Raw genomic sequence first — 27,627 nt, 5'->3', positions numbered from 1 at the left:
TCTTCAACCTCCTACGTTCTATCAGTCACTGGTTCCTCTCAATTTTACCCCTAAAATTCATTTACATCTGTCCCCTCACAACTCCTTCTTGCAATGCTGCCTTATGCATCATCCTTCATCATCTCTCACTAGGATTTCTGCTACAGTCCACTGGCCTCCAGCCCTGTAACTCTCCAAGTGCCAATATTCTTCCACACTCAAGCCTGAGTTGCAAACCTGACCACATCACGCCCCAATTAAATACTATAGTAGATTCCCATCACCTGCCTAAAGAATAAAAGCTAACTTGGTTGAACAGTCCCAGCCCTCCCATAGCCCAGTTCTCCATTTACCACCTTACTTCAACAATATCAAACTGCTTGCAGCTCCATGTGCAAACCCTGCTGTTTCATGCCTTCATGTTCCTACCCATGCTGTTCCTTCTATCAGGAAATACCATCCTATCCTGCACCTCCTCATTGACTGGCTAACTCTTCCTCCTCCTTCAAGAAGGCTCATGAGGGCTTCCCTGGTGGCGCAGTGGTTAAGAATCTGCCTGCCAATGTAGGGGACATGGGTTCAAGCCCTGGGCCGGGAAGATCCCACATGCCGCTGAGCAACTAAGTCTATGTGCCACAACTACTGAGCCTGCACTTCAAAGCCCGTGAGCCGCAACTACTGAGCCCGTGTGCTGCAACTACTGAAGCCCGCGCACCTAGAGCCTGTGCTTCACAACAAGAGAAGTCACCGCAATGAGAAGCCTGCACACTGCAACGAAGAGTAGCCCCCGCTCGCCACAAGTAGAGAAAGCCCGTGTGCAGCAATGAAGACCCAATGCAACCAAAAATAATTAATTAATTTAATAAAAAAAAAAAAAAAAAAGAAGGCTCATGAGCTCCAGAAACCCTTCCTTGACCTCCCTACTTCCACTGACTCTTTTATGCTCCCCCAGGGTAATATGGGTGCTCTAACAGTAATGTGCTAAAACCCCTTCCCAACAAGAATGTAGGCTAAAAGCACTGACTGGGTCTCATTCTTGTGCTCCTAACACCGAGTAAATTGCATGGCAGAGAATAGTGTTGGTTGAATTCTAGAAATTCCATCATTAAGTCCTGCCCACCATGTCCCAAGGACTCCAGCTCACCTGTACTTCTGAATGCAATTGATCAATCTTCTGCTGTTGCTTCTCCACAATCTGAAAGGCAAAGTTATCAAGGAAGGCTGTAAGCACATGCTGCTAGTGAGGTCAGAGGGCAAGAGGCTGTACTAGGATCTGTGGTCTGGCTCTTAGCCCAACTGGCTACAGCCAGTCAATAGTGAGAACAGAGTGAAGACAAGTTAGCTCTACCTACAGAAATATAACCCAGACTCCCTATCCTGGCTAACTAGCTTCACACTCCTGTGCTCTAGTCACAAAGAGATTTAAACAAAGAGGAATGTAGTGTGGACCTATGACCACCATGGGGAAGTCAGGTGGAGAGAGACACCCTCACCCTGATGATTGCAGGCCAGTAGAATCAACTTCATATACAGCCAGTGTATATTCTGGTTCTTTGGTAAAGGACATGACTGAAAATTCAGTTTAATGAAGCTTGCCCTATCCAGGGCTGTGATAGTTATCATTACTTATAGCTTTGGTCACACTGACTGTTCGAGGAGAAAACCTACAAAGGCCTAGTTTCCTGTCCTTTGAGACCTCAGGTACTCTCTGAACCATTTCTGGGTCTTCTTTTTTGCTGACCTTCAACCAGTCTCACTGCTAGGCCCTGAGCTCCTTCTTCTCTGCTGAATTAGAGCCCCAAACTGGGTAGAACTTTGCCCAATGCAAGAGGTTCTGAATAGGGCCTGAGCCATGAATGAAGTGCGCCAAGCTTCAGCGTACCATTTTGGAGCATATAAATTTGGATGTTCAGAGGCATGTCCTTCCCTAACTTTGCTTGCCAGTCATAAGGATGAATATCTAAAATGCAAATTTATTATGCAGGGATGACTTCTCAGAAACGAGAGAAAAACTCTGGGCAGCAGATCCTAGGGGGCTCAGGGTCAGAAATTCATGGTTCCTTACCAATACCCAATCTTTTCTTTCCTCTAAGCCTACCCCGTTACAGCCTGGACACCCTCAGTCACCTTTTGAAGGGAATCACATTCCTTCTGCCAGGACTCCATTTCCACTTGGGGACCTTCTCCCTGTTGAGCTGTATCTTCTCCACTGGCCGCCTCCACACACTGCTTATCTTGCAGGCTGAAAAACAGTGGCCTCTTAAAGAACTCTGAAGTTAGAGGGATGTGGCTTTGATTCTTGATTCCGCTATTTACTGTACATTTGGGGGCAAGACATTTACGCCCTTCCAAGCCATAGGTGGGGATAATGTCTTAGGTCTGTATAACGTAGGGAGTGCCACACAGAAGCTGCTTGCTCAGTCTGTGCTAGTTCCATTCCCTAGAGGCCAGCATCTATACAATGTGCTACCAATTCTCTACCTGCCCAAGGTTTTTTTATTCTTTGTTTTGATATTTAAAAGTAAACATTCATCACATGTATTTAAATTATAAAAGTCACACGTATACAATGCAGAAATTTTAGAAAATACCAAAAAAATCTTTTTCTTTTTGCACATACAGTCTGGGGCAGACCCAGCCATGTCCCCTAACCTCGCTTCTGACTCCAACCAATGGTCTCCTCCCATGGATCCCCACAATCACTTTCATCATGGCCCATCTGCTGAAATAAACAACAGGGTCACTGTGGTTGAACATGGGATGAGAAATCCAATCCATCCCATTAGCAGCTGGATTTGGTCCAAGAGGCTGCTGAAACACAGCCACGACATTTTCAGAAACTGCTATTAACATGGAGGAGGCTCCCAAGACACCCTGAGAGTACATTATGGCATCTTGTTTTGTTCTCAGAACCTGCTGTGGCAATCGAGAGCAATCCCTAGGGCTAAGGAGAAGAAACAGATGCTCCTGGTAGGTTTTACCTTGCAAAATTCAAAATGTGGATAACCCCCAGTCCTCAGCACCAGGAGCTACTTTTGCAAATATAGATACTCATTTTCCAGTTTATAAAGTGCTCCCGTTCATTCAACACATACATATTCAAGGATTATTATCTAGTATTATTATGCCAGGTACTGGGTTGGAGCCCTCCAAAGGATACAGTGACAAATCCCACCCCACTGCACCACTATACCCCCCACATTCCATCTCAAAGCATAGTCCTTGTCCATAAACAGCTTTCCTATTACTTACAATCCAAAGAAAATGAAGCTCAGAGAAGTGAAGTGATTTGCCCAAAGTCACACAGGTAATGAGTGGGGTAGCCAGGACCAGAACATAGCTCTCTACTCCTTTCCTCAACCCCACAGGGGTATTTACCTATGTCTAGTGAAGGAGAATTCTGCTTCCCTCTGTCTCAGGTTTTCCAGTTGAACCTCCTTCTCTCTGCAGGCTGCCTGGGTCTCCTCCAGCAAACTCTCCAGCTCAGTCACTCTCTCCTGCAGCTCTGTGCTCTTCAACTCAGAATCCTTAAGCTGAAAGACAGGATTCCATGCTTAGATCAACAGGCCAAGGAAGACTCTGTCTGGGTATCTCAAAAAATTTGCAGTTCAGTTGTGATATGAGTGTGGACATGACTCCTTTGGGATTTTCCTTTCAGGAAGCCACAAGGTAACTGCATGCAGCAGAGGCTGAGAAAGCCACCCTGCTTGGCCACTCCCTTCTTGCCCCAGGTATGCCCAGACATTGCTGCTACCTGCTGGCTCTGCTTCTGATGGTCTTCCAAGGTGGGCAGGTCAGCCAGGTAGCGTTCCAAGGTCTCAATACGCTGCTGCTTCTCCCGGTTCTGCTCTGATTCCTTCTGACATTTCTTTTTCAAATTATTGATATGTTTATCACGACCCTTGACCTATTGGGAAGAAATGTCGAGAATCTGTCTTCATTGACTCCTCCTCTACAACCCTGAACATCAACTTTTTTGAAGTGATGTCTTTGCCCTTAGGGCTATAAATGTTTTCCACTACAATGAATGCAAGAAGCTGATAAAATTTTGCCATTTGAGAATAGGGCATAAAATGCAGAGTTAACACACAAGAACCTTCTAATCAAGGGCAGGGAAGGGGGGCTCCTTTGGGAGTTTTCAAAAATTGGTAGCTCTACCATATAATAAGGAATTTGGGACTTCGCTGGCAGGCCAGTGGTTAAGACTCTGCACTTCCACTGCAGGGGGCTTGGGTTCAATCCCTGGATCCCTGGTTGGGAAAATTCCACATGCTGCACAGTGCAGCCAAAAAAAAATTTGTCTGGTCTTTGTCCAGCTTCCTGGGAGGTAACTTCTAAACTCTTAGAATACCCCAAATAATAGAACAGGAGTATCTTTGTTTTTCTTAGTGGACCAGAGCCCACCATAAATGCATTTATGCTAATGAGATGAGCCAGAAAGCAGACTGGTCACTATAAAGACCGATGGAGTTGAGCCCAACTCCCTGTGAAGAGGGGACAAAGACAGGAGATTGAGTTCAATCATGCCTACATAATAAAACCCCAATTAAAAATCCTGGACACCGAAGCTCAGCGGAGCTTCCTGGTTGGTGAACACATGGATGTGCTAGGAAGATGACAGGCTCTGATTCCAAGGGGGAAAAGGTATAGAAGCCTTGCTTTGAGGACTTTCCCAGACCTCATCCTATTTGTCTCTTTATTTGGCTTGTCCTGATTTGTATTTTTATAATAAAACTGTAATCTTAAGTAATCCTGAGTTCTGAGTTGTTCTGGTGAATTACTGAACCTGAAGGGGTCATGGGAACCCCTGGATTTATAGCCAGTTGGTCAGAAGGCAGTCTAGGGAACCCAAAACTTGCAGCTGGCATCGGAAGTAACAAATAAGCATAGTCTTTTGGGGGACCATGCCCTTAAACCTGTGGAATCTAATGCTAATTCTAAGTGGTCTGCATCAGGACTGAATTGCAAAAGTAAATATAACTGTATATACAGTAGACATACAGCTGGTCTGGTCTGTTCTGGTGAGATAGGTAATGCATTCTTCCCTAAGCACCACATATGATATAAAGCTAAGCAATCATCTGGAAGGGCTAATGAGACTCTAAACTCCTTGAGAGGAGGGGCTGTGTCCATTTTGCTTATTATCATATCCCCAACACACAGCACAATGCTTGGCACTGAGCAGGCAATCAATTAAGATTTGTTGAATGGGGCTTCCCTGGTAGCGCAGTGGTTAAGAATCCGCCTGCCAATGCAGGGGACACGGGTTCGAGCCCTGGTCTGGGAAGATCTCACATGCCGTAGAGCAACTAAGCCCATGCGCCACAACTACTGACCCGCGTGCCACAACTACTGAAGCCCACGTGCCTAGAGCCCACGCTCTGCAACAAAAGAAGCCACTGCAATGAGAAGCCCGTGTACCGCAATGCAGAGCAGCCCCCCCCTCACCGCAACTAGAGAAAGCCCGCATGCAGCAACGAAGACCCAACACAGCCAAAAATTAATAAATAAAACAAATAAATTTTTTAAAAAAAGATTTGTTGAATGGAAACTTTTTCTTCACTATTATGGCTTTTTCTTTGGCTTATGAAAAAGGAAGGGGGAGGAAGTAAGAGAAAGCAGAGAAAAGGTAAGGCAGATCTACTGATGCCAAAGAGGCACAGGCCTAATTTAATCCAAAGATAACACAGTACTAAGAGGGATCCCTGAAGATCAGTCAAAACCTTTACCCCAGGTACAATCTTTAAGCTCCATGTGATTCTCCAGATTCTCACATTTTAATATGCATCAGAATCATCTGGGAAGCTTATTAAAAATGCTGATAACCAACTGTGAATTTAAAAAATGGTAGACTGGCCAGAGATGTTTATCTTTTCTCTCTTCCAAAACATCTCTAAACAACAGGAGGAAAATAAAGTACTGATTTTTAAAAGTCAACAGAGGAGACAAAGGTATACAAGATACTTCAACATGTTTTCAGAAGATACAAGTGAATGGGGGGATAAATGACTTGGAGCACAGGAGTTATAACCTGCAGTAGGAGTTACAGACAACTTGGGAAACAAGGTGCCCTTCACAATCCCCAAGAACCCCTGTACTTGAAGCACCAGATACCTGAGGGAGGTATGTATCAGCCATAGACCTGAAAAATAGGGGGATTCACTAGAAGTCTACATTCAGGTTAGCTGGATACCATTCTCACCCTAGGTTTCCCCAAAAGGAGATTGGAGATTTATTCTCCGGAGAAGGCAACTGAGAGAGTCAAGCTCAGGGACATCAGTCACGGCAGAGAGAGAGAGAGTGTGTGAAGCACTGTGTTGAAAATAAGTATAAGTAAACATCTATGTATAGAACTGTGGGACTTTAAACCTAATCTCCTCAGTGTTGAGAACCCAAAGGCCAAAATCATTCCTGTCCCCAGTCTCCCCACCAGGCAGCAGGCTGAAGATTCTTTCCTAGAGAGAGTGAGATGAGATATTCAGATACTGATATTTGAAGGTTCCCAAGTGAAAAGGGCAGATTAAGCCTGATCATCCCACAGGGAAGCCCACCACGCTACTACCATGAACCCAGAGCTTCCACGCAGCTTTAAAATACTACTGATACGTTGGGTTTTTTTGTTTTTCTGGCTGCAGCGCACGGCATGTGAGATCTTAGTTCCCCAACCAGGGATCGAACCTGTGCCCCCTGTAGTGGAAGTGTGGAGTCTTAAGCACTGGACCACCAGGGAAGTCCCTAAAATACTACATTCTTAAGTATGAGCACTCTTTCATTCAAGGATCACCAAGCCTCTAACATGAAAGACACCAAAACAAAATAAAAAGACCTGAAGGAAACAAGAAACAACACTATGAGCAGATGCAGATATCCCAAAAGGTATAATCAATATCATCAGAGAAAAGATATTGCATTCATGAAACAAAAACAGCAAAAAATGCAATAAAAGAATACTATTCAGAAATATAGAGGTATATATCAGGAGAAAGAAAGAGCTGAGGACAGATAATTCTGTGGAGTGGGGCTGGGTACAGAACCACTGATTTTTACTATAAATATGTTGATATTTGATAACATGTTGGTTATTTAACTTAGATACATGTATTATTTTGATTAAAAGTTTCTTTTTTAACAAGCCTCTAAGTCTATGCTATACTAATGGCACCAACATCACCTGGGAGCTTATTAGAAATGCAGGATCTCAGGGCCCCCTTCCCTCCCACAACCACTGAATCTATATGTGTATTTTTATCATGATCTCCAAAGGATTCTTAAGCACATTAAAGTTTAAGAAACACTGCTTTAGCTGACTTTGATGCAAGTGGTCCAGAACTAAACATTATTAAACTGGTTCCCCAAGAATGTCTGCATTAGTGCAACCTGTGAACAGAACCAAAAGATTTAGCTCCTTCTATGATAACCAATCTCACCCTAAGGCAATTCTAAGAGCACTGGCAAAAACGTTAAAACTCCCAAAATATCTGCATATATGGGATTCTTCACCTACTTTTTAGGTAGAGTGAGGAGAAACCAGGCTGAATGATGTACCACAGGTACATCTTGCCACAGTACAATCTCGTATGACTGCCCAGGCTGATTTTCCACCCAGGCCAGCTGGTAGCCCATCACAACTTGGGACAGTGAGGGATTATACGGCTTTCCCTGTCTGTGGTAGTTTTGTGCAGATGAAGCAGAAAGGAGGGGTTCCATTTCTAACAGACCAATCCTGCATAAGAAGTCAATGTAGGGGGTTTCACCCAATTGGCTCCTCCAGGTTCTAAGAATAGGGGCCAGAAACAGCTTAGGGTCTGTCAGGAGAGGACTGACTGTCAACTCCTTTGTGAATTAGAAAGCTATCAGCTCCTTAGCTCACCCTTTCTTCCTGTTTCTTCCCCTCCTCTGAATGCTTCTGCAATGACACTTTGAGTGACTCTCTGATGAGCTGGACTTCAACTTCCGAAGTAGAGAGTTTCTTTTCAAGCTCCATCTTTTCTTTGCTCAAGGCTTCTGTCTTCTGTGCAAACTGTGCACGTAAGAAAGTGTTCTCTCGCTGCAATTCCTGCAGAAAGATTCTCAATATATAACTGTTCCTTACCCTGACAGTCCCATACACGTTACTTATACCTAGTATACTTTGTGGTCAAATATCACCTTTCTCTAAGAATTTCTTTAAGCGGTGCGTCTCAAAGTGTGGTCCTAGGACTAACAGCTTCAGCATCACCTGGGAATTTGTTAGAAATGCAAATTCTTAAGCCCAACTCCCAGGCCCAGTGAATCAAAAACTCTGGGGATGGGTCTCAATAATCTGTGTTTTAACAAGCCCTCCAGGTGATTCAGATGCATACTCAAATTTCAGAACCACTGGCTTAAAGCAATACTTGATGAGTTGTAGTCTTACAAAGGAATACAGGACACTGTATCAGAAGACCTGGGCTCAAGGCCTGGTTCTCCTCCACTCATTCTCTATATGTCTTCAGGCAAATTCTTCCTCCTTCTTGGGCCTCAATTTTCTCATCAGTAAATTAGAGGACCGAACTAGATTTTATCTAATGGCCCTTCTCACACTAACATTCTGATTCTACAAGATGGAACACTATCTTAACAGGCCCACTAGGTGGCAAAGCCAGTACAGTACTATAATCTGTCTAACAGACATCACTCAAAAGCCCAAATTACAGAAGAAGCTTGGCCAACTTCTTTTAGAGCTACTGACCTAAGTGAGAGCATGGTTTCCTTCAGTTGCTCCTAGACATGGAAGAATAAAAGTGGGAATGGCTCTAAATCCTGCATTACCTCTGCTTCCCCCTCCATTTGGCCAGGGCTGCTATATTAAGACTTCTCAAAGCATCACTCAGTTCTAGGGTCTTACTATGTACCTTGCTCTGCCTTCCTTTTCTCCCAAGTATGTCCTGATACCAAGGCACCTGGACTTCCACTTGATCTACCCTCAAGCCTTTTCTGCCCCCACAAGGGCAGAACAGGAGATACTTTATAATTAAAATGTTTACTCTTTGAGGGCAGGGACACCTTATATCACTTGGTCCATTTTCTATCTCCTGGATGCCTAACAGTGCCAAGCACAGGGAAGATACTGGTTATGACAAGAATGCCATCCTGGCTGTCAAGGCTTACCTGCAGCCTCAGCAAGCAGACATCCCCAAAGGGGGCAGGGAGGCCCAAAAGAGCATTGTGGACTTGTAGTTCGCTCTCTCGCACTTTCTGCTCCAGCTGAGAGATATGTTTCCTCTGCCTGCAAAAGCCAGAATAGAATGAGGTCCAGGGTCCTGACACAAATCCACTTGCAATATGAGCCCCCACTTTCCTTAGGTACAAACCACATTTTTTTAAGCAAAGACCTTGGATTCTGGTCAGTGCTCTTTCCTGGAGGAGGAAGAGCAAATGAGAAAACTGACAGGGGAATTGAAGAAAGATCAGCTGTGAAGAGCCAGCTGCCTCCTTTAGGCACTCCCCACAGCCCCTGCAGAGATATGCAACTGGCCTATCACATTACTCACATACTGGACTAGGCTGCTTACTGACCTAGCTCTATCATGAGGCAAGGCAGGGTCCTAAACAGAGGAGGATGTGCTGCCCTTGGGAAGACATCCTTAGTTGGGGCTGGGACAGCAGAGCCTAGCCCTATGACACCCCTTGCCCCCTTACTTGTCAATAAGGAGCTCCTTTTCCTTCAGAAGGTTTTCATTACTGTTCAAGATGCTGATCCACTGTGCTGGGTCTAATGTGGGCAATGAAGGAGAAAAAGCAGCAGGATGGTGGCAGTTGGCTCCATTCTGAAGCTGAAAGACAAGCAGGCCCAGAGCGGCTTAATCTTGACCTACAGGCACCTGAAAACACCTGACTACAGCTGGGTCTGCAGTCAAGGCTTACTTTGGCTCAGTCTGAGAAGGCCCACTGTTTATGAAATAATTTTAGCTCTGATGTATGACTGGAAAGAACCTGCTAGGGAGACTTCTGCCAACTGGACACTCCCTGCTCAGAAAGGCTCCAGTTTCTAAGAAAAGGTCAGTTGTCTTTCATTATCAGGCAACCGAAGCTAACCAGGAGCTAAGATGTCCTCACCAACCAGGAAAGGAGAATGTGTCCTGCTTCCTTTCTTCCCAGAAAGCAGCACAAGGACTTTTTTTTTTTTTTTTTAACCCAAAAGTGTTATAGTGGAAAGAACCTGGGATTCAAAGATAGTTTTTGAACCCTAGAACTCTGCCACTCACCAGCTCTGTGACCCTGGACAGATTACTTATTCTAAGAACCTGGTAAATTTCTACCTTTACCTCATCAGAGTGCTATGAGGATTAAATAAGATTCTGTAATGTTAAAGTACCTAGCCTAATGACTGGTACATAAATACATACACACACAGTCAGTGTTGGTGTCCTAACTCTGGGTTTCCCTTTATAACCCTCTGCTTTGGAGAAACTATATGGTGTTTAATTAGACCACCAACAGATTTGATGACATTCACAAGACTTCATTTCCTATCTACAAACATCTTTCCTCCTTTTTATAAATGCTTTCTTTGGAGTCAAAACTTATAGGACAAAACCTATACAGTTCTAAGATCAGCACAGAAACTGCAAAATCCAAGGAAAGAAGGGTCTCTACCTGCATTTGTCCCATCTGTAAACGGATCAAATCCAGATGCTGCTGACAACTGCTGAGCTCAGAAGATCGCTCGCGGGGATGCCAAGGGTCAGGATTCAGTTTCCACACCTGAGAAGGTAGAGGCTTGGAGAGCCCAGGAGCAGGCTGGAGTCCCAAGGGAAGAACCCCGCTGCCACTAGGGTGTGGTCCATTCCGCTCACATACTGCCCCACTGCCTGGTGCCTTCTTGGTCTCAGGCAACACTTTGTATAACTCCTTGTTTGGGTCGGTTCTTGGGTTGTGGAAGGAGACTCGGTAGTGGGGATCTGAATAAAGCGTCTCCATCATTGCCGACTGATTGAGGGTAGACTCCATATTGGGAATATCAAACTTCCTCGCCTCTTCTTCTCTTTCATGGCCCACTGCTGGAAACCAGGACTGCTCAACTCCATTCTCTCCAGCACCACCACAAACATACGTGAAATCTCTACATAGGCCTGGAGAACGTTTCATTGCACCGAGGTCTCCATTTCTTGTCATCCCCACACTTTCAGTCAACCCTGACAAAGGAAGTTTGGAAGAAGAGGGTCCGGCAGGAGAATTTGGCTTGGCAGGAGAGGTCCCCAAAGTAGAAGGCATCACATGGGCTGTTGGAATGGTTACGTGGCTTTTGATGGGCTGGAAAGAAGGACTGCTACTTGAGCTGCAAAAATCTGTGGAGAGAACAGTCTTCCGTAAGTCAAAATTGAGGCAGCAAGCTTTCTTGACTTTGGCTGCTATGCCAGACATTCTCTGCCTGTCCTAAGACCACGCAGAAAAGGCACTGTCATCACAAGTATCAGGCAAAAAACACAGCAGCCTAAACAGGAGATGTGTGTTCTAGGATCTCAAATGCCATTCACAAGGCAAACCAACAAAAGGCAACACTGGCTTCACTTTTAACTTATACTCTGTCCCTTGTATTTGAATAAAAAATCCTGCCAGTCAACAAAGCTGAAAACGGAACTTAAAAAAAAAAATCACTTACTTAAGGGAAATGGATTAGATCCTACTCTTCTAAGAGCTGGGTAACTCTAAGCTATAATCCAATCTAATAAAAATGTCTTTTCCAAGGGCTGCCAGAATCCTCTGTGATCTCCAAAAGCTCCCCTGTGAAGGTGAGCAATGAATCTAAACTATCCGAAAAATAAGGCGAACTGGATAGTGCTGCTTTGTATCTAGGGCAGGGAGCACAGCATCTGAATCAGGATTCTGTTCTCTCTCCCACACACCAGACCTGACTGCCGGGATATGTGAAGTTATTCTTAGTAACTCTCAGGTTTCATTCTAGCACAGTGAGCACTCTCAAGTGGTAAACAGTGAAATCCTCTATTTTATATTTTGCCTTTTATTTACCCACTTGTTTGTATACAACTGTGATTTTTCACTTTCCTTCAGACTGGATTTATGTTTCCTTTAGCTCCTGCCTAGTCTTGGGAGACAACTCGCTGATTGGCCCTGCTATAGAAGGTTCATATTTCTACATATTTCCAACTTTCAAGTGCTACTCTGAAGAGGACTACAAGGTCACAGAATTAACACGGGACAGTAGGCTGCAAGTGAAGAACAATACAGGAATATGAGGAAACACACCTGTTACCTTCAGCAGGCAGAAAACTGAGTGAGGGGGACAAGGAACATTAACGTCTTCCTTTTTCAACTACGTCTAGTATTCTTTTCCAAACTAAGCATGTCTACCACGGAGAAGAGTAGACCTCAGATTTGTTTCTTTTCATTTTCCATCAACCAACACAGAACACACTCAGGTAATGAGGACAGATACTAACCTTTTCCAGAATTATATGAGTATAGATCAGCTATCATCTTCTCATATGGGTTTGTAAGCAGCTCTTTAAAAACACAGGCAAGCCAAATTATCCCTTATAATATATGCACAGTATCTAATTTCCTCTACTCAGATGATCGTGGGATATATAAAATGCCATACTAAAAACAAACAAGCAGCAAAACAAGCAGTAATTTTTGATGACATGCATCAGCTTCTCAGGACCAAGAAAGGACATTTCAGAGTCAAAGGACACAGTTTTTGATGTCCCAAAACTTAAATACAGAACTAGTCAACAGAGTTAAGGTAGACTGGTGGTGATGAAGACTTCTAAGACTAGTAAGCTCTCTACTTGAAATCTTCCATAATGGCACCATAATATCCACTCTCACCAAGGGTCCCCACTCCCAAAATATAATTATGGAACAGAGGACAGTAAGACTGTGGTTATGAGGGCTGCTACTCTGCTGAACTCAGCAACACCTCCTTCCATTCTCCATCCACAGCACCACTCTCTCTAAAGACTCACCAAATTCAGTTTTGAGCCCATAATGCCTAGCAGTAATGGCAAAACCAAAGCCAAGAAGAAAGGTACCAGCTGCCCAAGAGAATATGGTTTTTCTAATTTTCTGGTGAGTGTGGTCCACCTACGGATGATGAAGTGAGGTCTTTGTCAGCATTTGTCACTTATCTACTGGGTTTATCTATTTATATTAAGGAAACTGTGTAATCCTCAGAAAGTGCTATAAAATGTCAAGTTACATCACACTTTAAGTCTGGTTTGTGTTTTAGAGCTTCTGAAACGAAATAGCAACACATTTTCAGAAGGGCCACTATCTTCTACAATTTTCAAAGGCTTTCCAAATTTAGTGTATGGGATATGTGATTTTTATGAGAAGTTTACAATTCCCCAAATCACTGGGTTTTTGCCACTTCAAGGATATATTTCTAAATTTCTCCTTTCCTCAAACACGCTCCCTGCCCCTCAACCCCCATCCCCCGCAAAAGCAATTTGTTCTTTCTAGCAACCTCCCTTTCTTGGTAAGGGGTAGACTTAGCTATTGCTAAATTTTGATCACTTCTGCCTACATCACTTACTGGTTTATGAGGTATGGTAGTCTGAATTATGCCAGTGACAATTTCAGTCTTTATCAAAAAACTGAAAGCCTTCTGAGCTCTCCAGTACTCACCTCTATCCTGTCCCTTGAGAATCTTCAAAGTAAAACACCTTAGAGAAGGGTAGAAGCAAAAGCCTAAATGGGGAATTCCCTGGTGGTCCAGTGGCTAGGACTTTGCACTTTCACTACTGTGGACTGGGTTCAATCCCTGGTCAGGGAACTAAGATCCCACAAGCTGCACAGTGCAGCCAGAAAAAAAAAGGGCCTAAATGTCCATTGACAAATGAATTGATAAAGAAGATGTGGTACATATACACAATGGAATATTACTCACCCATAAAAAGAATGCAATAATGCCATTTGCAGCAACATGGATGGACCTAGAGATTATAATACTAAGCGAAGTAAGTCAGACAGAGAAAGACAAATATCACGTGATATCACTTATATGTGGAATCTAAAAAAATGTCACAAGTGAACTTATTTACGAAACAGAAAACAGACTCACAGACTTAGAAAACAAACTTATGGTTACCAAAGGGGAAAGGTGTGACGGGGGAGGGATAAATTAGGAGTTTGGTATTAACATATACACACTACTATATATAAAATAGATAATTAATGGGCTTCCCTGGTGGCGCAGTGGTTGAGAGTCCGCCTGCCGATGCAGGGGACACGGGTTCGTGCCTGGGCCCGGGAGGATCCCACATGCCGCGGAGCAGCTGGGCCCGTGAGCCATGGCCGCTGAGCCTGCGCGTCCGGAGCCTGTGCTCCGCAGCGGGAGAGGCTACGGCAGTGAGAGGCCCGCGTACCGCCAAAAAAAAAAAAAAAAAAAAGTACTATGCAATTAATATATATATTTCCCCAAAGGAATAAAAAGCACACAGTCACACACAATCTGTGTAACAATTTGACTGAATGAGATATAGCCAGTCAATTCAACGGGGGGGAAAAATCTAGACCATTGTTTGATTTTTATAAGTCCTATTATTTAGTCAGAATGAAAAAGGTCCCATGACTGCACATGTAGACAAAACCTTAACAAGTCACAACTACATTGACAGTAACACTTCTGATTACACAAGTGATGGAAAGAACACTACAGGTGGGAGATCTGAATCTGATAACTAGTTGTGTGACCAGGCAAGTTACTTAACCCCTCAGGGAATTTTTGCTACTCACCTGCAAAAAAACTGGATTAAGTGATTTTTAAAGTTCTGTCTACCTTAAAATCTATGATTCCATTAACTCAATATTTATTGACACTGGGCCCATATACACACAGCTGTCAAACTATTAAAATTAAATCCCAGGGACTTTGGTGGTCCAGTGGTTAAGACTCCCCACTTCCACGGCAGGGGGTGTGAGTTCCATTCCTGGTCGGGGAACTAAGATCCCGCATGCCACGTGGTGTGGCAAAAAAAAAAAAAAAAAAAAAAATTAAATGCCAGGTGTCCAGGAGTCAGTACTAGTAGTAGATGTAGTGGATGTGTTTTTCTCCTTTTCATTCTTCTTTTATTTTTTCCAAACATTTCTTTTTTTTTTAAATGCTTTACTGAGATATAGTTCACATACTGTACAACTTTCACCCACTTGAAACATACAATTCAATGGTTTTTAGTACATTCACAGAATTATGTACCCATCACTACTATCAATTTTAGAACATTTTCATCACCCCCCCAAAGAAATCTTTTTACCCTTTAGCAGTCATGCTACATTTACTCTAACTTCCCTAGCCTTAGGCAACCACTAAATCTACTTTCTATCTCCCTACAGATTGGCCTATTATGGTATTTCACACAATATGTGGTCTTTCGCGCCTGGCTTTTTTACTTAGCATAGATGTTTTTAAAGTTAATCCAGTTTGTGGGGGGTATTGGTACTTCATTTCTTTTTATGGCTGAATAATATTCTATCATATGGATATACCACATTTTACTCATCTGTTTGTCTATTGATAGACATGGGGTTGTCTCCAATTTTTGGCTATATGAAGAATAACGCTGCTATGAACGTCTGTGTACAAGTTTTTGTGTGGATGTATGCTTTCATCAATTCTCTCGCGTATATATACCTAGATTTGCTGAGTCATAAGGCAACTCCATGTTTAACCTTTTAAGGAACTGCCAAACTGCTTTCCAAAGCAGCTACAACATTTTACATTCTCACCAGCAATGTACAAAGGTTCCAGTTTCTCTACATTCTCACCAACGATTGTTATTATCTTTTTGATTATAGCCATCCTAGTGGGTGTGACATCTTATCAGATGCACCAAGTACCAAGGTAATTAGTTCTGTGACTTTAATCAACTCATTTAATCATTTTGAAATTCAGCTCTCTCATTTGTAGATTGGAAATAAAATATTTCATAGAGTTCTTAAATGTATTAATGAAAAAATGTAGAAAAAATTTAGCACAGTATGCATCATAAAGTATTTGATAAACAGTAATTAATTATTATCATTAGGTTTTCTGCCCTCCTAGGAACCCACCATCTAAATGAAAAAACAAAATACTCTTGTAAAGTACAGCCTGACGGTTAATACTTAAGTGCAAAAACAAGTGGCAGAAAAAAATAAAGATATAAAATTGCAAAAAGGAAGATCAGTAATGGGAGGAAGAAATTGGAAAAGTTTTTTCAGATGCGTCATTAAATCATAAGATAAGCATAGCTGGGAGGGGCAAGAGGAGATGGGAACAGCACAAAGGGGCCCAGATTAAAGAAGGAAAGAGCTCAAGTGACAAAACAAAACAAAAGGTTCTGCTCGTAGCATAGTTAAGACAACATACCTGGTGAGAGTAAGAAATATGTTTGAATGGGATAGGGCCATATCACAGAATTGGGGACTCTGACCTTTATCCTCCAAGTGATAGAAACAACTGAGGATTTGCAGGAAAGGGAAACTATGAAATCAGGCTTTTAGAAAGATTAATCTGGTAGGAGAGGGAAAGACCTGATGCCAAGAAACCTATTAGAAAGTTGTTTCAGACAGGACAAACAGTAGAAGTTGAGAGGAAGGGACCGGCTGTGAGGAGCATAGGATAAGAAGAATCAAGAAGACTCCTTGACTGAATGGACTGACTTATGAATACTCTGGAAATGACAATATACGTGGAATACAATTTGAAATTGACAACACATTTTGGTAATCAAATCATTAATCCAAACTTACCCTCTGCAATGTCTGAGCATGATGTGCCAATGGCTGTGTCCCCACTGTCGGCTATACTTGAACAGCGGCTGAAGCGGCTCCGAAAGCCCTCTGAGATAACTGGGGTCTGCCATTCAGTCCCCAGGGAACCGCCCCTCTGAATCACATTGGAACCTGAAACAAGTGGCATTTCCCACCTTTAGTGTGAACCTGCTCATGTAACCCCACAAGACTTTTTAAAAAACCACTTAAACCTATCAGAGAATAGTGGCACCCCACACCTTTCTTTCTCCTGTGCCTATTTCAGCTACTCTGAATTAGTTAATTTTAGGGAGTTTTTTTAAAAATAAATTTATTTATTTTATTTATGGCTGCATTGGGTCTTCGTTGCTGCGCACAGGCTTTTCTCTAGTTGCGGCGAGCGGAGGCTACTCTTCACTGCAGTGCGTGGGCTTCTCACTGTAGTGGCTTCTCTTGTTGCAGAGCGTGGGCTCTAGGTGTACGGGCTTCCATAGTTGTGGCAGGCAGGCTCAGTAGTTGTGGCTTGCGGCCTCTAGAGCACAGGCTCAGTAGTTGTGGCGCATGGCCTTAACTGCTCTGCGGCATGTGGGATCTTCCCGGACCAAGGCTCGAACCCGTGTCCCCTGCACTGGCAGGCAGATTCTTAACTACTGCGCCACCAGGGAAGCCCAGTTAATTTTAAATGGAAATAGCATAAGAGGTGAGAATGTTCAAACACAGAAATAAAAACTACCAAGAATCCAGGAGTACTGGGACAGTAATAGTTAATAGCAGCTCCATTCTTTGCAATCTAGAAGCCACAGCACTTTACAAACATGATCTCATCTACCTATTCACTGAAAAGTATTATAACCCCTATTTTGCAGAGGATAGAGCTGAGATTTGAACCCAGGTTGTTCTGATTCCAATACCCACATTCTTTCCTACAGGGTTTCTCAACAGGTGCTTTTGGCATTCTGGGCCTGACAATTCCTCAATGTATGGTCTACATATTACAGGATGGTTAAGCATTCCTAGTCCCTCCCCGTCCACTAAAGGCCAGCAGCAGCTCTCACTCCATCCCACCATCACTATAAAACCTGAAAACATCCCATATGTTTCCAAATGCTCTGCAGGGTAACAGGCAATCCAGTCCTCTGCTGAAAACCACTGCTTGACTGCATCAGGGTACCCTTGTGGTTAGGGTAAATCAAGACGAGTCTTATAAGTTAATCTGAAGAGTTTGTGGGGTGGGGGCAATGCAAAGAAACTACTAAAGTTTCTGAGCAGGTAAGATGAAACAAGATTGATGAGATTTATTTGACTTTATCAGCTTGCTGTTTGAGGACTGGTAGATACGAAGTGTTCAATAAATACTTGATTTACTAATATACTAGCAAAGAATTAAATTCAAATTATTTTTTAAAAACCACTGTAATTTTTCTAAGCTTTATCTGATGATCCATGTAAACAAACAAACAGGTAATGGTAGCTACTTACCCATTTAAAGTATCAGAGTTTGACCTGAAATCAGAAAATGTGGTTCTACAGACTCTATGATTTAGTGGGAAGCAAATGATATTTGCATGTAGTGCTTCTCCCATTTTTTGAACCTACTTTCTTCTACATTTGCTCCTTTTTTTTTGCTACCCTTACTTCTGCTTTCTACTGAAGACAACCTCACTTTCCCCAAGAACTCCTTTTATTCTTTGGGTCTCAGTGGACTGCCTGATTTGAAAGAATCTATATACACACAGTAATCTGTAACCATTTCTTTTTTTATAAAATTTTTTGGCTGTGCCGCGTGACATGCGGGATCACAGTTTCCCCACCAGGGATCGAACCCGCATCCCCTGCATTGGAAGCCCAGAGTCTTAACCGGTGGACTGCCATGGAAGTCCCTGTAACAATCTTTAACAGAAAACACAGCCAAAAATCAGGGCATCTGATCAGCATAAGATTAGCCAGTGTTACTATACTAAATTAACATAATTCTAGCCAGAAGCAAAGAAATTTGACCTCCTGGTGAGTCTATATGGCATTATCTCTCTAGTCAGTGTACAATTTGTCAGGTCTTTTGAATAGTGAAAATCAATTGAGGGTCTCTATTACCATGTTCCTGGCCTCCTACTGGAAATCACTCCCTGTTACTACTACTAATCATCTTCACCACTACCACTTTTCTGTTCACCCACTCCATACATCAATTCTAAAAGTGATTATTTGCGGGGCTTCCCTGGTGGCGCAGTGGTTAAGAATCCGCCTGCCAATGCAGGAGACACGGGTTCAAGCCCTGGTCCGGTCCGGGAAGATCCCACATGCCACGGAGCAACTAAGCCCGTGTGCGCCACAACTACTGAGCCTGAGCTCTAGAGCCCGCGAGCCACAGCTACTGAAAACCGTGCGCCTAGAGCCCGTGCTCCACAACGAGAAGCCACGCAATGAGAAGCCCGCACACCACAACGAAGAGTAGCCCCCGCTCACCGCAACTAGAGGAAGCCACGTACAGCAACAAAGACCCAACGCAGCCATAAATAAATAAATAAATAAATTTAAAAAAAAAAAAAATAAATAAAAGTGATATTTGGTAAAATAAAAATATGCTTTGATGTAGTTATAGAGACTATGATTATTTCAAAATTCAAGTCTGAAAGCTGGTATCATGTCATATCAGCAGCATCCTTATCAAATATTAAGACCATTATCAATCAAATGAGAGACTACTGGGCTTCCCTGGTGGAGCAGTGGTTGAGAGTCCGCCTGCCCATGCAGGGGACACGGGTTCGTGCCCCGGTCCGGGAAGATCCCACATGCCGCGGAGCAGCTGGGCTCGTGAGCCATGGCTGCTGAGCCTGCGCGTCCGGAGCCTGTGCTCCGCAATGGGAGGGGCCGCAACAGTGAGAGGCCTGCGTACCGGAAAAAAAAAAAAAAAAAAAAAGTAGGAAATGAGAGACTACTGAAAACAAAGCCATCAGAAAAGCAGTGAGCTTTGTTAGGAATTGCTACATTCCAAGAATGTGTACTATACACATAAGTGTCATAAGAAATTGTATAATTCAATCCTAAGACAGCGCGTGACACATAGCGATGTTCAATCAATATTTGCTGAATGAACCTTGAATTGATTCAACAAATGCTTTTAGAAGTGCTTATTATATGCAAGGCAGTATGCCTAGGAGAACATATCTACCAAATGTCTGCTATAAGGCACTGTGGGATTTTTCAAGTTAAAGAAAACATATCATTAGTTCCATCAAATGTACTCCTTTCTTTTATTTATTTATTTGTTTATTTTTTGCGGTACACGGGCCTCTCACTGCTGTGGCCTCTCCCGTTGCAGAGCACAGGCTCCGGACGCGCAGGCTCAGCAGCCATGGCTCACGGGCCCAGCCGCTCCGCGGCATGTGGGATCCTCCTAGACCGGGGCACGAACCCATGTCCCCTGCATCGGCAGGTGGACTCTCAACCACTGCGCCACCAGGGAAGCCCTGTACTCCTTTCTTTATAAATCCCCCCAAATTCAAAAGTTTTTGTTTTTTTTTTTTTTTTTTACGCGGGCCTCTCACTGTTGTGGCCCCTCCCATTGCGGAGCACAGGCTCTGGACGCGCAGGCTCAGCGGCCATGGCTCACGGGCCCAGCCGCTCCGCGGCATATGGGATCCTCCCAGACCGGGGCACGAACCCGTATCCCCTGCATCGGCAGGCGGACTCTCAACCACTGCGCCACCAGGGAGGCCCCCAAAAGTTATTTTTCTAAAATGCTACTTCCTATTTGAATATACCATATCTACTTAATATTGTCTATTGAGTATTTGTATATATTTACATGTTTTAATATATTTATTAAATACATACACAAACTTTTAACATATCAACTTAGGGTATCTACTGAGCTTTCAAAACCCTGTAAATCCATTCTAGAGATAAATTCCTGAGTCTCTAGTGACAACACAAGTGAGACTGTTGGCATCCAAGAAGAATTCCAATCTTTGTGGGCTAACAGATGACTGACCCACCCACAGGACTACAAAGACAACATAGAACACAGTAATTTATGCTGTGTTTTTCTGATTTCAAATGGAACTATCTTCCAAAGTCATTTTGTTCCAATCCTTTATGTGTCCTCCTCTCCCAGTCAATCACGTGGTCTTGTTGGAAGCTACGTAGGACCAGAGATAAACAGTTGTTCTCTCAGAGAGACCTATTTTTCTATTCAATGTAGCCCCATGTCATTTTTGTTCTTTAAGCGCCAGCCTTTCAGTGAATGCTTGTTTGTTCAGTATTTCCTTTTAAGGAAATTTCTGTTATAAAATAATAGAGCAAAGGTCAGAATTTAACCCAGAAAACTTTGACTACTCACCTGGTGATGTGGCATGAGAGAACCGCTCACTTGGGTATTTCTCCTGCATGGCCATCAACAGTTATTTGAGCCAGCTGTAGAATGAAGGAACCAGTCAGATCTCTCCACTATCTTTTAACTTCCTGTAACTTGTTCTCACTCAGCTGAAACTGTCAAAAACACACAGAGTATTCAAGTATTCTTCCACATGTTTTACTCCTGAGGATGTTTTTTTTAAGGCAAAGCAACTCCCAATATTCCACTCTACTTCTCCTGAAGCAAGAAGGAAAAACCTAGAACCAAATAGATTCCCAATACTGATCCTATTAGCTAGAGCCCCTCCAATCGTTGCAAAAATTTAAAATGTTACTTTTAATTAACAAACATTGCCATGGATCTTCTTACTCATGGGAACAGGATGGAAGAGTGAGGTGGAAAAAAACCTAAATAACCAAACCAACAGTGAAGTATTATAACTTCAGTTATGATTAAAATAAAATGAATTCCCCGATTTCTTCCAGTATTGAAAGTTAGTCATATCATGTACAAAGATAGATTTTCTGGTCATAAGCAGAACCTCAATACTCAGCTGGGAACATGAGGTTTTCTTCCCATTACCCCATTCCTTAAAACATTTATATTTATTCTAACGGTAGGTTCTGAGAATTCAGCATAAGTCTGATTACTATCTATGTAAACAAAAGCTTTAATTAACTGTAACTAATAATAGCAAATAATAATAATACCTTGTAAATGCACAGTAACTGAGAGGCAGTACAGAGTTAGAGAAGTGGTTCAGAGTATTGATTTTATTGATTGATTGATTGATTGATTGATTGGCTGCTTTGGGTCTCCATTGCTGTGCGCGGGCTTTCTCTAGTTGCGGCGACCGGGGGCTACTCTTTGTTGCAGTGTGCAGTCTTCTCATTATGGTGGCTTCTCTTTGTTGTGGAGCACAGGCTGTAGGCATGCAGGCTGCAGTAGTTGTGGCATGCGGGCTCAGTAGTTGTGGCTCGCGGGCTATAGAGTGCAGGCTCAGTAGTTGTGGCGCACGGGCTTAGTTCCTCCGCAGCATGTGGGATCCTCCCGGACCAGGGCTTGAGCCCGTGTCCCCTGCGTTGGCAGGTAGATTCTTAACCACTGTGCCACCAGGGAAGTCCCCAGAGTACTGACTCTTGATCAGACAGTTTGGGTTTGAAGCCTGACACTAGCAATGTATTAGCTGTGTAACCTTGGGCAAATTTCTTAATATCTTTGTGCCTCAGTTCCTTCATATAAAAATGAGGATAAAGCCAGGACCTAATTCATTCTAACTTATTTATAATTAACTTACAATGGTGCCTGACACATATTAAGTGCTTAATTAATGTTTTTGTTATACTTGGCATATTAACAGTTTATATTAATAAAAAGTGACACAGTACAGTCCTCAGAAGATAAAGTACAAATTTAGAAACTCTGAATTTATAAGAGCCCCAAAAGAGTTCGGGACAAACCCTGTCAACAGAACACAATTCTGAGAGGTGAAATTCAACTCTGGAGTGGGGGAGCGAAAAAAAAAGCTTTATGGTACTATTTCTCTGATGTGCTTTACTGACCTCTATAGTCTCCTCTCAGTAACAACAACACAAACCCTCACTAATTCACTGTATCTACAACAGAAATTGTACCATTCCCTGAAATCCCAGGTCTCTACATACTGGGTAAGAGAAACTTTGTTCAGTTAAAAAAAGATTCCAGGGGCTTCCCTGGTGGCGCAGTGGTTGAGAGTCCGCCTGCCGATGCAGGGGACACGGGTTTGTACCCCGGTCCGGGAAGATCCCACACGCTGCGGAGCAGCTGGGCCCGTGAGCCATGGCTGCTGAGCCTGCGCGTCCGGAGCCTGTGCTCCGCAACGGGAGAGGCCACAACAGTGAGAGGCCCGCGTACCGCAAAAAGATTCCATTTATCGCTAGTATTATTCAGCGTTTTATTCGTGACACAGAAGGGTACCCTACCTGCTATTCATACCGAATCGTCAATATCAAAACGCTTTTTTTAATCCCTTTCTTTTTTTTCTAAAGGGTTTTTTCCTCCAGATGTGATTAAATTAAGGATCTTTTATTTTATTTTGGTCTAGCTGCACCGCGCAGCATGTGGGATCTTAGTTCCCCCACCAGGGATCGAACCCATGCCCCCTGCATTGGAAGCGTGGAGTCTTAACCACTGGACTGCCAGGGAAGTCCCCCTTTCTTTAAAATATAACAAAATGGTAGGCCCACTGGATTCTGACACCTTTCCAAATTCAGAGGGGTTGAAAATGGGATGACAAACGAACTCTCAGTTAAAGATGGAGTTATCCTATGACTCTAGTTCCACTCCTGGTTATATATTCAAGAGAAATAAAAACATATGTCAATACAAAATCTTATACATGAATCTTCATAGCAGCATTATTTATAATAGCCAAAAAATAGAAAGAACTCAAATGTCCATTAGCTGATGGATAAATAAAATGTGGTACATCCACACAATGGAATATTATTAGGCAACAAAAAGGAATGAAGCACTGATACCTGCTACTGAAAACATTACAGTAAGTGAAGGAGGACAAACACCAAAGGCTACATGTATAATTCCATTTATATGAAATGTCCAGAATTGGCATATTCATAGTGACAGCAGATTAATGGTTGTCAGGGACTAAGAGGGCAGGGAGAGGGGGAAATGGGGAGCAATTGCTAATGGTATGGAGTTTCTTACTAGGGTGATTAAAATGTTCTGAGATTAGATAGTGATGATGGCTTGTGAATATACTAAAACCTCTGAATTGGACATACATAAAATTGAATTTTATGGTATGTGAATTATACCTTAATTAAAAAAAAAACTCCAAGGTGTAAAACAGTACAGAATAAATAATTTTAAACTTCTTCCTACTTAAGTTCAGAAGTAGATGGCCTACTGGTGGAAATTTTTAGGACCACTTGAAGGAGACAGACTTCTTGAGATAAAAGTGAGAGAAATGAATGTCTAAGAAGTAACACAGGGACTTCCCTGGAGATCCAGTGGTTAACAATCTGCCTTCCAATGCAGGGGATGCAGGTTTGATCCCTGGTGGGGGAACTAAGATCCCACATGCCGCGGGGCAACTAAGCCCACATGCCACAACTAGAGATCCCAAGTCACAACGAAATACCCCACAGGCCACAACGAAGATCCCGCATGCTGCAACTAATACCCGATGCAGCCACATAAATAAATTAATTAAAAATAAATAAACAGCAGTAACACAAATAACCAATTATACAGCCAAGAAAGGTAAGAATGAATGGAGGCAGACAGAACATTGATAGTTTCCATTTTCATGTATTAAGTCCAAGCATACATCTTTTTATTGAACTTCACTTTACTGAGCTTCACAGATTGCATTTTTTACAAACTGAAGATTTGCAGCAACCCTGTGTTAAGCAAGTCTATGGGTGCCATTTTTTCCTACGGCATTTGGTCGCTTCGTGTCTGTGTCACATTTTGGTAATTCTCGCAGTATTCCAAGCTTTTTCATCATTATTACATCTGTCATGGTGATCTGTGATCTTTGATGTTACTATTGTAACTGCAGATGTGGTGGAAATAGGAAGAGGACTAAAATTAGAAGTGGAGCCTGAAGATGTGACTGAATGCTGCAATCTCATGATACAACTTTTAACAGATGAGGAGTTGCTTCTTATGAATGAGCAAGGGAAGTGGTTTCTTGAGATGGAACTACTTCCGGTGAAGATGCTGTCAAGACTGTCGAAATGACAACAGAGGATTTAGAATATTATGTAACTCTGTTGACAAAGCAGCAGTAGGGTTTGAGAGGACTGACTCCAATCTTGAAAGAAGTTCCATTGTGGGGAAAATAGTATCAAACAGCATTGCATGTTATAGAAAAACTGTCTGTGAAAAGAAAAGTCAATCAGGGCTTCCCTGGTGGCGCAGTGGTTGAGAGTCTGCCTGCCGATGCAGGGGACACGAGTTCGTGCCCCGGTCTGGGAAGATCCCACATGCCACGGAACGGCTGGGCCCGTGAGCCATGGACGCTGAGCCTGCGCGTCCGGAGCCTGTGCTCTGCAACGGGGGAGGCCACAGCAGTGAGAGGCCCGCGTACCGCACAAAAAAAAAGCCCTAAAGCAGTTAGGAGCAGGGGCAGCTCATGTAATTTCTTCACTCTGCCACTGGTCACCACCCAGGCTCTATTTCCCAAGTTGCTACCCGAGAATTAGATTTTGGCTGTTATAAGTAGTTCTCCCCTTGAAGAATTATAATCTTAGTGTGGAACACACTTGGCAGCTGTTGACAGAACCACATCAAGACAGGAGAGGATTTGAAGGGAAACATAGGCAGCTGACACTGACACACTAAGAACCTCACACCATCACACTATTTTCATCGCCTTGATCATTCATTAAACCAAACCTAAAGAGAAGCCAAATCCTTGCCAAGATGCTGCCTTTACAAAGAACAAGTCCTGAACACCACCACATAATAAAACAGACAAGGCCTAAGGGCAAGCAATGAAGCATGGTTCTCTTAATCGTCCTTGTATCACTACTCCTCCCTTCCTAGCACACCGTATTCAATTCATCAACCAAAACAGCCAGCCTGTTTGCCTGGCTCTGTGCCATATCGTGGAAGTAGACTGGTGTAAAAGACAAACAGGGCTCCGATCCTCCCGGTTTAATGTGATGAAGTAAGTTCTGAACACCTTCTATTGCATAAATAAGCTCTAACACACTTTCTGTTCATCCAGAAAACCAGCTCCTCCCTGTCTGTAGCAGGGTGCCTCATGCTCGGTACTAACGACATTGGAGGTCGGGTAAGTCTTTGATGTGCGGTTGTCCTGCACACTGCAGGCTGTTTAGCAGCACCCCTGACTTCTACCCATCAGATGCCAGGAGCAATCCCCGAGTTGTGAGAACCGAAAATGTCTCCAGACACTGTCAAATATCCCGTGGGGGGCAAAATCGCGCCGGCTGAGAAACTCCAGCCTAGCGCCTTCACAAGGGCTCTCGGTCCCCCGACCTTCCTCCTCTATCTTTCTCCAAATCTCGGCTCAAACTTCACTTCCTCGGGGAGGGCTCCCCGCCCCTTCAGACTCCGTCGGCGCCTTGGGTTCCGCGCTCCCGTACTTCTCCACCCTGCACTACTGAGTGCTGGCTGAGCAACCACCCGCGGGATGTCTACTCCTCTCCCGGGGCTGCGAGCTCCTGGAGGGCAAGAACTTCCCTCCCGCCGTGCCCTGGCGACCGGCACTGGGCCCGTCCATCGCAAAGGTCCCGCAACAGCTGCGGAGTGAGTGACGGGGAGAGAGCGAGGCGATGAGGGCGGGAGGCCACTGAGACCCAGGGAGGCGAGCGGGGGACATTATTTCAGAAAGCCGGGGCGTCAGAGACCCAAGGCGAACGGCTCAGTCGCTCTGCGCATGCTCTTCGCTCTCCCGCGGCCCTCCCCACCACGGAGGACGGTCGAAAGTGTCTGAGGTTCCGCCAAGGCTCTCTAGGCAGGGGACAGGGTCTGTCAGTCCGACGGGGGCCCCCGAAGGGAGGAGGACTTACGTGAGCTTGAAAGCGGGCAGCGAAATCCCTCACTCAGGGACACCAACCACTGCGACCTCGTCGGCTGCGGACGGCGGTTCAGCGCCTCAGCTCGCCTAACGGCCGTTACACACCCGCCAGGCCGCGCGCCTCAGAGCGCGCACCGCCCCGGCCCCGCCCCTTTCCGCCCTCGTACGACCAATTAGAAGTCGGGCCGCGCGGGTGTCCCGCCCCTGCACGCCGCCCTCGGCGCAAAGAACCGACGGATCTCTCTGCGCATGAGCCCGCCGCCGCTCTCTGCCGTTGCCTCTACCCCTTGGCGGGTCTCGCCTCTGGGCGGAGCCCTGTTCACCCCGGCCTGAAGTGGTCTGCTTGGCTTGTGAAGATCGAGAAGCTGGCAGCCAGCGCAGCTCATTCCGGGATCCCACCTAACCTGCCCACCCTCCTCCCATTCCTCACCATCTGTCAGTACTCCCACCTGAAGCAGAGGGTGACGTTGTGACCAGGAGTCAGGGTGTGGCCAGAGTCACTGTCTTACCAGGGTCAGGGCTTGGTCTGGATTAGAGTCAGTGGTCAATCTGTGATCAGGACTCAGGTTGAAGGGTAAGGGGTCAGTCTTGCCTCCCTACTCAAACTCGGTCCCTAGGAAAAGGAACTAAGTTTATTTGCATTAATACATACTTGAAAAATCAGACTGAAGTTGTTTAAAATTCCAGGTATCTGGAAACTCGACTTGGGAGGGAGAGGCATTAAAAAGTTGTGTGATACAACATGATAAATGTAATTAACGGTGCTGTATTTTATATATGAAAGAGTAAATCCTGAGTTCTCATCACAAGGAAAAAATATTCTTTTTTATTTCTTTACTTTTGCATCTGTATGAGATGATGAATGTTCACTAAACTTACTGTGATAATCATTTCATAATGTATAAGTCAAGTCATTATGCTGTACACTTTAAGCTTATACAGTGCTGTATGCCAATTATAACTGAACAAAAGAAAAATAAAAGTTGTGTGATTTCTTAACTTTGAAGAACCAGACATGAAGAGTTAA

The 27,627-nt window shown here is 43.9% G+C and overlaps 1 protein-coding gene across 2 annotated transcripts in view; it reads right to left on the bottom strand.

The window, feature by feature from the left end:
- Window positions 1–26,709, bottom strand: part of CEP85 (centrosomal protein 85) — a 31,809-nt gene extending 5,100 nt beyond the window's left edge. The window contains exons 1-11 of one of the 2 annotated variants that reach the window (XM_060089202.1): window positions 26,593–26,709; window positions 21,035–21,108; window positions 16,696–16,848; window positions 10,597–11,288; window positions 9,640–9,773; window positions 9,109–9,226; window positions 7,850–8,035; window positions 3,734–3,886; window positions 3,358–3,512; window positions 2,107–2,221; window positions 1,124–1,174 (exon numbers count right to left, since the gene is read on the bottom strand). In XM_060089202.1, coding sequence (XP_059945185.1) covers window positions 1,124–1,174; window positions 2,107–2,221; window positions 3,358–3,512; window positions 3,734–3,886; window positions 7,850–8,035; window positions 9,109–9,226; window positions 9,640–9,773; window positions 10,597–11,288; window positions 16,696–16,848; window positions 21,035–21,089 — 1,812 coding nt within the window. In that variant the 5' untranslated portion in view covers window positions 21,090–21,108; window positions 26,593–26,709. Of the gene's footprint in view, window positions 1–1,123; window positions 1,175–2,106; window positions 2,222–3,357; window positions 3,513–3,733; window positions 3,887–7,849; window positions 8,036–9,108; window positions 9,227–9,639; window positions 9,774–10,596; window positions 11,289–13,852; window positions 13,894–16,695; window positions 16,849–21,034; window positions 21,109–26,592 lie in introns of those variants that run through there. The other variant, XM_060089203.1, reaches the window with a different exon arrangement.
- Window positions 26,710–27,627: the final 918 nt, after the last annotated feature.

Source organism: Mesoplodon densirostris, chromosome 2 (genome assembly GCF_025265405.1).
Source record: "Mesoplodon densirostris isolate mMesDen1 chromosome 2, mMesDen1 primary haplotype, whole genome shotgun sequence".
In the NCBI taxonomy this organism is placed as follows: domain Eukaryota; kingdom Metazoa; phylum Chordata; class Mammalia; order Artiodactyla; family Ziphiidae; genus Mesoplodon; species Mesoplodon densirostris.
This window is presented reverse-complemented; position numbering and strand designations above follow the sequence as displayed.